Here is a 17160-nt window from a genome sequence, read left to right on the forward strand (position 1 = left end):
ATATTACTTAAATTGAAGGAAAAACAATTCATGGCCAAAATTATTGTCAGAGCGGCGAAAACACATACAATAGCTATATACATGTAGCTACATGTGGCTACAAATGTATACACTTGTATATATACTGTAGTACATGTAGGTAGCTATCAGTTTGGGGTGGGGCAGGGGTATAAGGGAGCCCAATTAATGGGTATTGTCTCGAAGCATGTTTGAAATACACATATATACATATACATGTAGTATAGCTGTATCTACATGTATTGATAAACCCCTCTATAGTATCTCCCTCTCCTGAAAAAAAAGATAAATAAAATACAAACAAATAACAAAAAAATGTGTATACATTATCTTCATTTTGAGAAAAAAAATCAATATTATTACAATTATTCTCAATTGAAAGAATAAGTGCAATTTGATAAAAAGTAGCCAGAAGTTTAACATCATTATTGTTTGAAATAAAACCACACATGGAGTCAAGAGACTTTACAAAACTAATCAGGTTACACAGGTACAGAGGCGGTCACAGCATGCTATCAGTTGAATTGAATGCTATCATGGACCCCCAGGGGTTAAAGAAAATAGGTATACCTTACCTGTGACGCCTGACTGATTATCATCTCAGGTAAGGTGTCACCTTCTTAGGTGGTGGGATGGGGAAAGAGGGAGAAAAGGGCCCTAGGCCAAGTGACCATAACGACAGCCCTGTATGCCTATATAGTTTGCAGTTCACAAGTCATTCAAAATTACTTGTATGCAGGTAGAGTGTATACCTACATAATGTATATTCCCACGCACATAAGTGTATGTGGCAGACTTTTGTACCAATTACATGGGGTATTCTACACATGTACATCTAAGTACATGTAATATGATAAAATATTGTATTCCAAGATCCAATGGAAACGTATGATAAATTCCAATATCAGATTACGTGAAAATTCGGCGCTCGAGGATCGTATGGCAAATGATAATGACTTATCCTTTTTAAAAACTGTACATTTCTCATACGACCCATATATACTGTGGCTTGCTGCTGAATCTTTGTCCGATATTAAGACCATCTACTGTTTATGTAAAGTTTTGGCGGTACCGAGAGTGTTTGCCGGTAACCAGTGTCCGCTCTGCTCTCTGACTTTTGACAACGCTGCAGTTCATCTTTGTTCTGAATGTACATTCTACGACACCCTAAGACAAACTTTCATAGAAGATATTCAATCTGAACTTTACGTTTCTATTTTTAATTTCATTGAGAATTTGGATAATTCCTCCTTCACCCGTAGCCTTTTAGGAGCCAGTACAGGAATCCCCTTCACCAGTGTTGCAGACCAAAGACAATTCTTTGTAAAGTCAATCCAATATGTTGTACGCGATGCCTTTTGTGAACCATTGAAGTTAACCAACGTTACTGAACCGCGCGGCTATATAACTTATCCATAGGTTGTATATTCCAGCAGCGAGCTCCGACCTATTTAACTTTTATTTTCATTATTCTTTTCTTTATTTTTGTGTGGATTTGATTGTAAACATATCTACATGTATGATTAAAATGTATCGTGACAACATGAATTCTATATGACACTCCCCATTATTTGATGTTCATGTCAACACCTTTTGTTAATGATTTTATTTAATCGTCTAATAAATGTCCACAACTTTATATAGATTTCATGTTGATATATGATATATATATAGAGATCGCCCAAACTGTCAATACAATGAATAAATCAAAAACAAATATATACATGTATATCAATTAAAATATATTTCAAATGTTATGATGCAATATTACAAATAAGACTTATCAACACGGGCCGTTTATTGAATGAATTAGCAAATTAAATTGACTAATATAATCGTCCCGATCGCATAGCTGTGCGGTACGGACCGTACAGCACAGCTGTGTGCGGTATGCGATACAAACCGCACAGCTGTGCGCACGATGTATGCACGATGTGCGCACGCAGTTTTTGGAACGTTCTGCATTTTAGTTGTCTTTAGTTAAGAAAAAAACGCTAATTAACATTGCACGTGTTGAAAAATGCAGATAAAGTAAGCTAGTCTGTTCTCGTGTTTCTACTTGTTCATGAATATGTGTTAAATATAATTGTGTTAAATTGATTTTTTTTCCCCGTAATTTTTAAAACTAGTAATAATTTCATTCCATTGACTCACCACAGCACAAACGTCCTCGTTCTCGACATTGCGCTAACATGAAATTGCACCAAACATGTAATATTTTATAATGAAATGCCTTTCTTTACATGGTTGGAAGGCTTGATGTTGCTTGTTATGTTCATGTCGTTGTAGTTGTATGAGTTGAATGATGATGGAGGCGTTGAATTTCAGTTGCATGGTTTTTATTTTGTTTCCATATGCATACTTAGTACAGTGGATAAAGGACCATATAGTCCTATACATCCTGACGGGAATTACAATCATAACTTCTCCATCTACTAAAAATACATGTACAAAATTATTTCCATGCTTCCTAGTGTTGGTATCTTCATAGGTGTCCTGGTGTGAAGTGTGCCATGTCTGTAGTGTATGTTGTGTCCGGAGTGTCTATGGAGTGTAGAGTGTCTGTGGAGTGTCGAGTGTAGAGTGTGAGTGTAGAGTGTGTTAAAAGAATATCTCGAGTCTCTTATATATTCGATACCAGGAAGCAGGAATGGCGTAAAGGTCATGATTTCCTAAAATTATGTCAGGCAATGATTCAATAACAACTTCCTAGATATGAACTAACTTCCTATATGGGCTTAATTCTTAGACGATGTTCCTGAATCAACTGCCTGAAGACATATTCACATTGGTCAATCAAATTATCAAATTATATATAGCTTACTTTCTCGTAAATATTTAAATTAAATTTCCATTTCAAGGCATTGCTATACTACATTCGCCATATACTCATATATGATTTCAAATTAGCTAAAATTTGAAATCATTATGCTACAAAAGTAAAATTAAATTTCCATTTCAAGGCATCGTTATACTAAAAACATCTGAAGAAAGTTCACTGTGAAATGTGCAAAAAAAAGATATTGTCAAAATTAACATAACTGTTCACTATTCTTTTGCCATACAATGTAAATATTTCAATAAAACACATTAAAATAAATTTTCGGGTAAATGTACAATGTAACAATGATGTTTGTATTGACATATGTTGATGATATTAAGTGGTATGTAAATTAATGATGTTATCAATAAAAAAAAATCCTTACTTCTGTATGACTTTTAAGGTTCATGATATGCTGTTATCAGAAGGAACAAATGAAAATGAAATTGGAAGTTCTTTGTTATTGTGTAAAAAAAATGTTGTGAATTGTGCGTGATATGTTATTAGAACGTCGGAGCAACAACAATTAAATGTGTGTGTTATATCACATCACTACTCCGCCTCTAACATAAAAAATGGGAAGTTTATAAATACGTTTCATTCTCCATGCATTAGCACGTGAGAGAAACTTCCCATAAGTATATATAATATGTAAAATGTGTATACGTGTCAACAAATAAAGTAAAAAAATTGTTAAAAGAACTTCCATATGAAATATTAAGTATATAACAACAGCATAATCATGAACAAGTCATTGTAAAAAATTAATGCGACTTGGATGAGTTTTTTTTTTAAAGTAAGATGTAACGTGTATTAGAAATTTAAAAATAAAATGTTATAAAACTTTTTAAAAAATTGTACTGTTAATATGAACAGTTAAGCTACCGTAATTATCAAATATATATTAATAAGATATCTATAAGTGTTTTTTGACCTGGGGCACAATTTGTCAAAGCGGAAGCAGATATGTCTTCAGGCAGATACCTGACCAACCATTACAAAATGTGTTAACTGAAATGAATAACGTAATTATTCCATATTGAAATGTTTTGATTTTGTAAAATATAGGATGATAACAGTTCGTAAGCAAAATAAAAATCAATTGTAAATAGTTATTAAATTCAAAAGAAAAAAAATCAATTATCCTGATCTAGTACTATTAAGACTTGTGCTGTATATAAAAAATGACGTTAATGAGAAGAAAAAAAATGCTTGTGCTGACGTCATACCGTCTTAACAATCAAGCTGTGAAATCTTGCACGCCAATCAGGCTAAGATCTTATAATGCATAAAATGAAATGAAAATCATTTTACAAAGAAAGTTCCATATTGTGTGTTTGTATATGTAAACTTTGAGAGGAACATAAAAAAAACTTGAGTGTGCCCGGCATTAAACTGCATCGGGTATTCCTCCCAACGTGAAATAATATATATAAACGTAAATATGTCATTAATATCGAGAAAATGGGCCTTAATGAGATAGCTCACCACCCTATTGTTCTCAGACATACTGGAAGTTCCAATTACTTTTAAAACTGCATGTTAGACCATGTCAGCAGAACATTTCCAGACGTTTAAATATATATTGTATAAAAAAAATGTATTTGTGTAAATGAAAAATAATAATTTTATAAAAGGTATGTTGGGGAACTTTCTCCGTAAATGACATAAATGAACAGCACAAGTCATGAACATATTAATAGAAATGAAATTTACAAAACATTATTATCCAAAAATCTCAAAAATCTGTTAGCTCCGGAAAAAAATATGAAAATGGAATTGATAGTATGGTAATATCAAATATTCAAGTGTAATGAAGTAAATTATATTTACCATATTGAATTAAAAAAATGTATTACATTACTACATAACGTTTCGCTTAGAACAATTATCATCCTGTTATATGTATGTAAAAAAAAATCTTAATAAATTTACTTATACGTTGTACCTTAAAACATATGATATTTAGATGGAATTAATTTTTAAAAAATGTATAATCATATCAGTTTATAAAACAATAAAACACTATACATTACCAAAAAGTAAGTTCCAATATATAAAAACACATTTATAAATGTCCAAAATTTTAAGAAGTAATTACAGTTCATTTTTGTTTGTCTTCTGTCTTCGATCTTCTGTCTTTTAACTTTATGGCTCATTCATGACGCTGGTTTTGTAGTGGTCAATAGGGTGTTGTTGGTGGTCTCTGCATTTTGGTTCCTCTTGTTTCGTTCATTGTGTGGTTTGTGGTGATGGGTTTGGGTGGCTGTGTTCTTGTGGCACTGATGATCGTATAGCGGCGTAGCTCCGTTGGTGATACCCGCGAAACCCAAAATTCCATCGCATTGTCACGGCATCAGTATAATATTTTCATGTTTGATGGGCTTATGATGGATGTGGGTCGTTCTTGTCCCATGGCTCGTGATGTTCGTGTCGATGTAGTTGTAGAGTTGAATGATGATGGAGGCGTTGACTTTCAGTTGCATGGTTTTTATTTGGTTCCATATGCATACTTAGTACAGTGGATAAAGGACCATATAGTCCTATACATCCTGACGGGAATTACAATCATAACTTCTCCGTCTACTAAAATACATGTACAAAATTATTTCCATGCTTCCTAGTGTTGGTATCTTCATAGGTGTCCTGGTGTGAAGTGTGCCATGTCTGTAGTGTATGTTGTGTCCGGAGTGTCTATGGAGTGTAGAGTGTCTGTGGAGTGTCGAGTGTAGAGTGTAGAGTGTAGAGTGTGTTAAAAGAATATCTCGAGTCTCTTATATATTCGATACCAGGAAGCAGGAATGGCGTAAAGGTCATGATTTCCTAAAATTATGTCAGGCAATGATTCAATAACAACTTCCTAGATATGAACTAACTTCCTATATGGGCTTAATTCTTAGACGATGTTCCTGAATCAACTGCCTGAAGACATATTCACATTGGTCAATCAAATTATCAAATTATATATAGCTTACTTTCTCGTAAATATTTAAATTAAATTTCCATTTCAAGGCATTGCTATACTACAATTTGATGTATTTCAATTACACGATTCATGGATACATAAGGTTTGAAATAATATCAGGAAAAGATGGCCTGATCGATAGAGGGAATATATCAAACATTTTTTTCTCTTGTAATAACATCTTTATTGGATTACATGATGCCTCTCCTTTTATGTCCATAAAACCACACTGATAAAATCTTACATCAAATGAAATCGATTTCAATTACCTGTTAGATTTCAGAATAAAGCGAAGATCGCCATAGGATATAAAAGTAACTTGACAGTGTTCCGCATATTGCAAATGTGTCAAGACGTTAGCTTCATCTCAGTATTCCAGTGTGATATGGTAAGTCAACGTTCAAAGACAGCCGCCGGCGCTGTTCGATACCTTGATCAGCAGGCAGCACTTTAATTAGCCTGGGATCGACAGGGAGAGGATGGAAGAGGCGATAGGGTACACTTAATGCAATTGGCATGGATTAGAATGTAGCATATAGCATGTTAAAAGGCCAGAGATGAGCGACATTATAATGTATGATATTTCAATACCTAAAACTTTACTGCTATAGCATTACCAAGACGCTAGCTTTTTCGTGGTATTTCACATATGATATACAAACTAGAAACACCAACATGTCTACGTTTGATGTGAAATTTCGATTTCGGAAGCTTTGGTTACATTTCTTATGTATGGCAATTAAAGGTATGTATATGCAGTGTTATCAATAGTAATTTATTTGTAAGTACCTTTTGCTTTATTAATAGAATCTGTACTTTCTATCCCGCTTATAAGTAATACAAATCATTTAGTGGTAACAGTGTTAAAGCATTCTTGATATTAATTTCTGTTATATGAACACCTGCTCATATTTGAAAAAAACAAAAACAAAACAAAAAAACACGTTTGTTTCTCCACGTTTATAACTGACATTATATAAATACAGCTACATACTTACATTTTGACTACAACTTCAATATGCAACCTTACAAAATGGAGTTGGCGTTGTTAAGCGCATGAACTAACTGATATCAGCTGATTTTTATTATTTCTTTTGACGTGACCATTAGCGGTCATGGATGCTGGCTAAAGAATGGTTGTCTGTCACTGACTGTGTGAATATGTTTTTGTTTTCGCCATTTATGCAACATCCTTTGCAATTGTATTAAAAAATAATTATCGAATGTGAATATATATATAAGTATTGAAATGCATTCAGTTCGCCAAAGTTGGAGTATGGATGCCAACTATACAGCGGACAATTTAACATATAACGTTAACGCACTTTAAATTTGTCGCTGTCTAATTTGCATTAATAATCGAATAAATGCTAACAGAAAATGGTCCAATACTTAAATGAATACTATCTAGAATTGAATCTAAATTCAATTTCAAAAATCATTCATCCGATCCTATGAATCCAGGGCCAAAGTACTTGCATTCTGTATTTTACTTCAACAGACTGTAAAAAGCTACTTGTCGATTTGAATTATAAAAGTAATTATAATATGTTCTCATTTGTTTTACTGATCTGGATTTCATAATTCCAGAACCGAAATGATCTGCTGAAAATATAAATGACAAATTTGGCATGTTACAAAACCTTATTGCAAACAGCTACATTTCTATTTTAAATGAAAATATAACCAAGACACTTATTACAATTGTGGCAGGGCCCTGGGAAGCATTTTGTACGCACGTAGCTTTAGTTAACCTACCATGGGTCTTGCAAAATCAACAAAGTTATCTAATCATAATCATGGATATGTTAAAATCAAATTGTATATCTTCATCTGAGCTTTTGAAAGTACAAATATATGCTGTTTTTTCCCTTCTATTTACAGTAATGCCAGTGTGTGGTAATTATACTTACGTCCTGTGCTTTATGGAGAATGAGGCAGTATATACCAATGACGACACTTACATTGTTGTTATAAACCCTAGTAACGAAAATATGCATGTCACCGTCTCGCACATCAATTCGTCTGCCATCTTGTTTCCGGGGAAAGCGGAAGTAGTATTCTGCCCGGTGGAAGTGTGCCACACATTTGGGACGGGAATACACAATACCGGGATCTATGTACAAAGCAATGGAAGTGTCGCAGTGGAGGGAATAAACCGAATCCAATCATCCACGGACTCATTCTTGGTTCGACCTACTTACCTTTTAAGTAGAGAATATCTTGTTGTGACTTATTGTCAAGCAACATTAGCGTGTCAGATAGGTGTCGTGTCGACTACCGATGGCACGAGTCTGGTTATGTACTTCCCGTTCTCTGTCGACTTGATAATGGAGAACGGCGAATTAGGAACCTATGGACCAAATAAAAACATGGTTGTGGATCTGAAAGCTCATTACGTTTATCAGTTACAGTCAAGTTCCGACCTGACGGGAGTAATAGTGACGTCGAACAACCCTGTGGCATGTTTTGCAGGTGCGAATCAGACCATGCCTCTGACTGAGGGGAAGGAGGACCATCTGGTGGGAGCCCTGCCGCCTACCCAGGCATGGGGCTATGATTATGTAATAGTCGGTATAGACTCAACTAATTACCAAGATGTTGTCAAAATCATTGCTACAGAAGACAACACCATCGTTAACATCAGTGGCTGTACACAAAAGACGATCATTTTGAACAGAGTATTCGATTTCATTGAGGACTCTTTTACTTGCGGTGGATACGTTCTGTCGTCGAACTTCAAGATAGTTGTTGCTCATATCCGAATAAAGGACAATCCCGGGATGTACTTTCCTTTTCCAACAAACCTACTCTCTCATTCCTACACGGTGTATGTACCCCACAACCATGTCGGCGCCCACACCAGCATGGTTTTATTATACATTAAAACCAACGATATCTCAAATATCATATTTAACGGGACGCTTCTAAACAATAATGGATGGACTGAAATAGCTAGCACGGACTGGAGCTACAGATCAGTCAGTGTTGATAATGGACTGTTGTTTATATCAAGTAGTTCTAATACACCATTTGGAGGTCATCTCATAGTCCGGAATACTTATAAGCTTGCTGTGATGAACCTCATACCCCTACCCTATAATGTAAGTACTATACGCAAATGGTTTTGATAAAGCCTATTCTATATTTGCATATTGCAGAGTTATCTGCCCATGTGGATAAATATTGATTGTAATGTGTTTGCGAGCGTAACGTCATACTTTTCAGAGAAAACGACGTAAATTTCGCTCACAAAATAATGACTTCAGAAAGCATACCTACCCGCACGGGAGATAATTCCATAAAATCGGAATAAACTGCATTACTTTAACAAATCTGTTACCGATCTTCGAATATATTCTTCTAATCCGCCAGTGTATTGATACGGTAAGAAAAACACACTAGTACATAGTTAATTGTACTGCATAGCTTCTTTATTGCGTTTTTATGCATAGAGTTGAAACTTGCGCATTGTTTATTTGTAACCGCAATACGCTATGCATGTTATCAATCTTTCATTGTATTCCCAGGTATAGTATACTTTCACAAAAAATGACTTGATCGCTAAAAAACCGCCAATGAAAGTTTTACATCGATATTCTAGATTCATAACATCATCCACATTAATCCTCAACAGTTGAATTTTTCAACATCTCAGTTTTACGTCAGATACCATTTGGACTAGATACCGCCCGTTATTGTTACTGTTCACACACTGTCAATATGCTGATTATGTTACATGTTATAAGGGCACAGCCCTTCGTGCCCGAAGGGCACAAAGTGCGAAGCACTTCTGAGGTATAAGAAAATATAAGAAAAAACCCAATCTTCAAAATCTATTCCCACTCACTGACAACCTCATTTTGCGGCCGCCATTTTTTATACCTATTGGGAGGGAATTATTGATTATCACGATGGATATGATTCTTCGAAGGAAGTTAATTAAATAATCGAGTGGTTCAAACGCTCTTATGATCTGACAAACCTAATATTTATCCGACAGAAGCTCAGTGCTATCCGCAATTTATTTGCAAGCGTTCAAGTGAATTAGAGTACCTTCCAATATACAGTAACCAGCTGACCAAAACGGAATATCCGTTACGGAAATAACATTTCTTAGTTTTCTAATTGGGATTTCCATCTCTAGTAAGGGTTTTGGGAAAAGGATAGAGTGTAAATATATGTATGAAAATTAAACAAGAAATTCGGCTCCGTTATTTTCAGAAATTGCACTTTTTTACATTATACTGTACAATCAATAGGTATTGAAACATCTGGCTGCGCCCTTTAGGGCCTTGCCATCAGTCATATCATTTTATGTAATCAGCACTTATTAGCTATAGTTTTATAAGCTTAACATCATATTAACAACCGCGATCACTTAAGACGTACCAGCGTTGTTGGTAGCTGATAAGCCGGAGAAAAAAACACCGAAGCGGCCAGTACCTTTACACAATGTGCGGTGTGCGGACGATGAATGTGCGGTCTGTGCGGAAGGAACGGTGTCTGGGAAATAGCTATCGTGGTTGATACAAATTTAGAAATTCAATTTTATTGAGTAAACAAGCGAAACGATGAGGGGGTTTTATTTCTACTGTATTGGCGACATGGTAAAATTAAATGTGATATATATAAGGGATATCCATTAAATAATATATATGTATTTTGTTTTGTTTTGTTTACTTGACAATTTACGTACTTGGGGCTGATAAACAGTCTTCTGTACTGGCTAATTAGACCTTTACAATGTTAATTTTAAATATCTTCAGACTTTGTTTTTGTCTATTGTTACAATATTTCAGTTTTAAAATTTGATTGTTTATAAATAACTTAAACAAAAATATTTTGAAGCAAGACAGCTTTATTAATTAAAACTATTTTCATGTGGTCTCATTAAGAAATTGCATTTAGATATTCAAATTTAGCTATATGCAAAACCGTTTGAAAGAAACAGTGTACATATGTAGCTACATTTATTCTAGCTAGACTATATATTTTACCTGAAATTTACATAGTACAACGAATGTATATTGTCTAACTATCTGGTTTTACGTACGTTCATCCACGTATCCAAATCATTCTCTACACTAGGTCTTTCGCACTAGTCTATACAATCTACATGTATGTATACCTAAGCCAGGATATTAGTTAAATTGTCAGAGCGGCGAATTACACATGCGATTTACATGTAGGGGTATGTACACAGGCGGTTACAACTTACTATCAATTGAATTGAATGCTATAATGAACCGCTGGGGGATGGGAAAAGTGGGAGAAAAGGGTCCTAGGTCAAGTGACCATATAACGACCCCCACGTACATATGTACACTGTACAGTGCATGTATATAAGTGTATGTGACAGACTTCTGTGACTATAAAATTGGGTATACCACACATGTACATGTACATCTACGCACATGTAATATGATAAAATATTTTATTTTATGTGTATGGATAAAAACTAAAACAGATATACATGTATGATTAAAATGTATCGTGACAACATGAATTCTATATGACACTCCCCATTATTTTATGTTCATGTCATCACTTTTAATTAACAAATTTATTTAACCTTCTATTAAATGTACACACATTAATTTAGAATTCATGTTTATATACATATCTAATATATATAGAAATCACCCAAACTGTCAATACAATGAATAAATCAAAATTACATGTAAATATATTTCAAATATTATGATGAAATATTACATGTGTAGAAACATATGTTTAAACAGAAATTAATTATTAGATTTAGATATCGCTAAACTGACAGTACAAACAAATTAGACTCATCAACACGGCCCGTGTATCGATCGATTTCGCAAATTTGATTGACCAAATAGTCCTGATCGCACAGCTGTGCGCACGATGTGCGGACGATGTGCGCACGATGTATGCACGATGTGCGCACGCAGTTTTTGGAACGTTGTGCGGTCACACAACTGTATAACGTTTTTTTTTCGAACACGGAATGGAATTCATAAAATTGTATTTGTGTTGCTGCATTTGTTTTGTATTAACCGTTACTGAAATTATGAATTGACTATTGACTATTGATTTCTTTCTAGGAGGGCCAACCGACCTGTTGTGAACATCTGGAATTAAGGATAAGCGGTAAGTACATTTGTACATATATTGTATATCTATCAATTGTTATTTAACCAAAACTGTTATTCACGGTACACTTGAATTGCAGTTAAAATATGTTTCTTCATCAAGTTAATGATACTGTTTTACTGGAAAATAACCTTTTTTCTTCAGATCTAACTACAACGGAAGGCTCCGGATTACATGGAGAAGAAACTACAAATATTGACACAACAACTCATGTTTTCAAAACTACAGTTGTGTCTCCAACAACATCACCAACAGCAGAACCAACAACAGTCGTACCAACAACAGCAGAGCCAACAACATCAGAGACAATGACAGCCGTATCAACAACAGCAGAGCCAACGACAGTCGTACCAACAACAGCACAGCCAACGACAGCCGTACCAACAACAGCACAGCAAACGACAGTCGTACCAACAACAGCACAGCCAACGACAGTCGTACCAACAACAGCACAGCCAACGACAGTCGTACCAACAACAGCACAGCCAACGACAGTCGTACCAACAACAGCACAGCCAACGACAGTCGTACCAACAACAGCACAGCCAACGACAGTCGTACCAACAACAGCACAGCAAACGACAGTCGTACCAACAACAGCACAGCCTACGACAGCCGTATCAACAACAGCATACACAACGACAGCTGCACAAACAGGACAAAAAGAAGATTGCTGTTTTTGTTCGAATAGTCTTAACAAGACAACATACCGGACATGGACTGAGAAAGAATTGAGGGAAATGACAATAATAAACAAGAAAAATACTTCAAACGCGATACGCAAGTTGACAAGTGCATCCGACGACCGGATGTCCGCCATTGGACTGGGGTATTGTGGGATTGCTGTTTTGTGTACAGTATTTGCTAGCGTATTAGCCATAGATTTATCCATGTGTCTGTGTAAGTCTTCTAAGGTTAGCCCGAAGAAGTAAGTTTTTTATTGTTCGTTGTTTTGTTTCAATTAATGTATCAACATTTTGTAAATGTGTCATATCATCAAAGTCAAATCTAACCGGATTGCTTAGTACCCAAGCAGGCAGCAAAAATGTATTGATAAGCACAACGCAAATTTCTCAGTCGAAAGCTCCTTATCTCTCTATCCACTTTATCTTTACTAATTCTATGGTCTTAAAGCCAAAGCAAATGTCATTGTTTCATAAAATGAAATATGATTTAGTTTTATATTTATATTATGTTATATGTTAAATACTTTATTACATGCTTCCAATAACCACTTTGAATGTAAACTATTGTATGAAAGATATGGTGTTACTAAGTTCTATACATTGTGCCTAATTACATATGACTGTTTCAAATAAAATATGTTTTGACTAAGATGGCATTATTCCAATCCGGAAGTTTTATCTATTATAGGGTCATTCAATGTTTTGATAGATTTTCTAAATGAAGAGAAATCATGTAAGTTGCAACACAGAATTGGTAAATAAAACCTGGTAATAATCAAATAGAATATTTATTGATATCAATCTGCCACGGCGACGGCTTGATTTCCAATATCCGATTTCTAAAGATAAAAAAGCTTCATTTGGACACTATAAAATGTGACCCGGGTAGTGATCTTCGCTGAATGTTTCCCGTGTTCAATACCTTAGGTATATATCGATATACATATCATACGCAGTTTATACCCCGCTGGTGTACTTATCTATGTTTAATTAGAAAATGATGTTGTGATGGACTTAATATGTCATGCATGTTAATTAGTTCCTCCGAACACGCCATGACATTAACACATTATATACACTCTGGAATATTTTCATTTTGTTTTGAGACATAAGCTATCGGTGTATCATGAATGCATGAACATGAATTTGCATAAAAAGGAAGCTGTGTAACGTGTAACGCTGCGTTAGAGCAGCGAACACTTCCGGTTCATACATACGCATGTGCGACAACTATTTAAAAGCGCTCTGATGAATCTGAAGGTAAAAGATCAGATCGAGTTACATCTTTGTTGACAGAAATTGCCATTTATAAAATTGAATACATTCATTATGCATATTTGTGTTCAATAGAAGAAAATTAAGGTCTTATATAGTTCATTGATTCCATGAATGTTTATCTAACCTTTTTGCACCGATTCTTTTTATAAGCAAAAGCCTGACATATCACAGAAATTTGAATGCACTCCAATTAAATATGGAATTGGTTGATGATTAAAGTGCGCTCAGATCATAATATATTCGAATTATAATTCTTATAGTTCAATCTAGTATAAAAAATTCTTTTTTTTTCCAAAATAATTGAGAGACATTATTGTTTGGAATCCTTACATCCTTGTCTAAGCCTGTCAATAGCGACTTTCTATGCTGCAAGGCTATTCGTTCCTATATGAATGTGAATTTATTCGAATAAGATTATCATGATAGTGAATTTCAAAAACAATAAAAAAAAAACCTTAAATATTTCCAAACAATATTTAGATGAAAACTTTATGACCCATCGCTTTTACATCAGAGAAAGTACTTGGTGATACTTTTTTCCATTGCACACATGGATGTGTCATTCATTCTTTTTAAAGTTCATAAAGTGCTGTACATCGACTGGTTTAGATAATTTAAGAACACTATTTTTAAAACATTGTTTTTATAGTGTGGCACCGGTTTTATTCAAAATTATGATTTATTGTATTGATACATGTACTTTTCCAACAGTATGGAAAACAGCTAAGTGTGTCCTTTATTCCGAAAAGGTAATAAAGAACAAATCTCCAATTTTCGACCTATATCTGTTCTTCCTGTGCTTTCAAAATGTCTTGAAAACATGGACATGTACACAAATATTTCTATGACTTTTCATCACGACACAAATAGTTATTAGAAAATCAGTTTGGTTTCGTCATTCATGCCAATCAACTTTGACAAATCTTACTAAATTTAGTTTGAAGCTATCGACAAAGGTTTTATAAGAGGTGTTTATTCCTTGATTTTCGCAAGGCTTTTGACCAGGTCAACCACAACATTTTATTACAAAAAAACTTCAGTTATACGGCTACTCTGAAAATGCATTTAACTTTTTAAAATCTTTTCCCATCGATCGGTTTCAGACATTAAGTTTTAAAAATTCTTTGAGTGATAGAGAGCAGCTTATCGTTGGTGTTCCCAAAAGATCCATACTTGATCCTCTGATGTCCATTAATGACTAACCTCTACCTTACAGAGGCTGTAACTCCCATATGTACGCTGATGTATTTATTCTGAATGCAGATGCACAACGTATTTCTGATTGGTGTAGATCGAACCAAATGTGTATAAATACTGCAAAAAAAACCCAAAAGCTACGTTAATCAGTACTCATCAACGCAAGTGTAGACAAAAGAGAAGCCTTAATATTGTTATAAATTACTCTGTAATTTAAAATGAAAAATCTGAAAACTGCTTGGTGTGAATGTTGATGAATGTTTATCTTGGAACTGTCAAATTAGCTATGTGTACAAAAAAACTGTCCTTTTACGCTTTTTCAAATAAAACATTTTAGTCCATTACTTAGTCAGTCTTCATGTTTAACATATTTTAACTGTTTTTAACTATTCCTATGACTCCTTGTTATGAGGTCATGTTCTAGTTTTAAGAAAGATATTCTTGTTTTAAATTAATATGTGCTAAATAGTGTTAAATTTATCAAAATGTCATATAGCATTTTGATCTGTCAGAGTGGTAATTTTTTGTATTTCTGTTTTTTATTGATAGTGTACATACCTACTGTGAATGTTGATTTTTTCGCGAGGGTTTGTTCTTACTGATTAGCACAGATAAAACTTTCGCGGCGTTGTTATTTACGCGAGATATACCTGTACTTTTAGTAACAATGTTCGTACACGTACAAAATATTAGGCGCAAGGACATCTTTCGCGATTAAGCAATTAGCGGAAATGTCACCCACGCGTAAAGATCAAAGTTTACAGGACAGTTTTACTGTTAGCGAACGTAATACATATACCTTATGTTGGAAAGGTAATGTAAGTTCGTTGTACAACAGTGCAAGGACAATTAATTGTTTCCCAACAGTAACTTGTCAAGGTTTAAAGTAAAGACATAACCAAATACATTTCAATATAGTAATATTTTTTTCTTTATCTGCCGAAGGGATTTCTTTCTTTTTGGATGAGGTCGCCTCATGGACAATTAAAGGTAAACCATTCATCTAATCAAGATATCTGTTAGTAAAGTGTTATATATCTATCATCTGCTGTGGAAACACAAGTAGCATTTCTTTTTTGTAATATCTTAGATAAAATCGCCCTATGTTTTAGATACGTAGTGATCTGCATATGAATATATCATACATAAGAAATATGTTTTTGAAAATGGACCTTGTAATTGTAATTGCACTAAGAGCGAAACACAAACAAACACAATATATTTTGTGACAAATTTAATATTTATCGAATATCGTCAGTGACTCATAAAGGTCAAAACATCATACAGAACGAGCTGTGTACAAAATATACAAATGATTTAACTGCTTCTGTTAAAAACCACATAGATACAAAATATCACAAAATAATGTCTAAAGACAGTATGGTGATCAATTGACTGACTTTATTGGTTTTTAGAAACAATGGCTCAGGTGTGTGATGCAAAACAAGCCTTATATTGACGTTGTAATTTCTCTCTATAATGACTAAAAAGTAACATATTTTATGTAACGGGAACTTAACAATTAATGTTAATTTTAATGTGTACATTGAATTGGAAAGAGTGAATACATTTTAATCACATATAAATAAACACCTTTTTTTCAGCAAAGGCATTTTAAAAAGAAATAATACTTGCTTTACAATTATAAAGTAAAATAAATTGTTGGAATATCTTTTTGTTTGTTTTTTACAAAACGTACAAAGTCATTAAAATATATACATGTAATTATCATCTCTTACATCCACTCATCGCTCTCACTTAGATTTTTTTCTTTTGTATCACTCACACAAACACACCCATTATTTCCACTTTTTATTTTAATAAACAACAGTTTGATTTGATAAAATAAAAAGTAACTAACTTTTTTAAAAAATTTTAATCAAACCGACAGTATATTCGATTTTGCTTTCTGCTTTGTTACAGAGGCCCATGGTATTATCTATAGCTACATGTATATATAATCACATGCGCATCAAGACATGTTTAATCAAAGAGTCTAATAAAAATACTTTAAATATACCAATTATCGTGACGACCTGAATTTCGCATTTTCATACCAGAAGTTTTCT

The 17160-nt window shown here is 34.0% G+C and overlaps 1 protein-coding gene across 1 annotated transcript; it reads left to right on the plus strand.

The window, feature by feature from the left end:
• Positions 1 to 7729: 7729 nt before the first annotated feature.
• Positions 7730 to 13095, plus strand: LOC138306612 (uncharacterized). Its single transcript, XM_069247051.1, has 3 exons — positions 7730 to 8908; positions 11882 to 11927; positions 12075 to 13095. The coding sequence occupies exons 1-3, from the start codon at positions 7730 to 7732 to the stop codon at positions 12860 to 12862; spliced, it is 2013 nt and encodes a 670-aa protein (XP_069103152.1). The 3' UTR covers positions 12863 to 13095.
• The last annotated feature ends 4065 nt before the right edge of the window (positions 13096 to 17160 follow it).

Source organism: Argopecten irradians, chromosome 13, assembly GCF_041381155.1.
Source record: "Argopecten irradians isolate NY chromosome 13, Ai_NY, whole genome shotgun sequence".
NCBI lineage: Eukaryota > Metazoa > Mollusca > Bivalvia > Pectinida > Pectinidae > Argopecten > Argopecten irradians.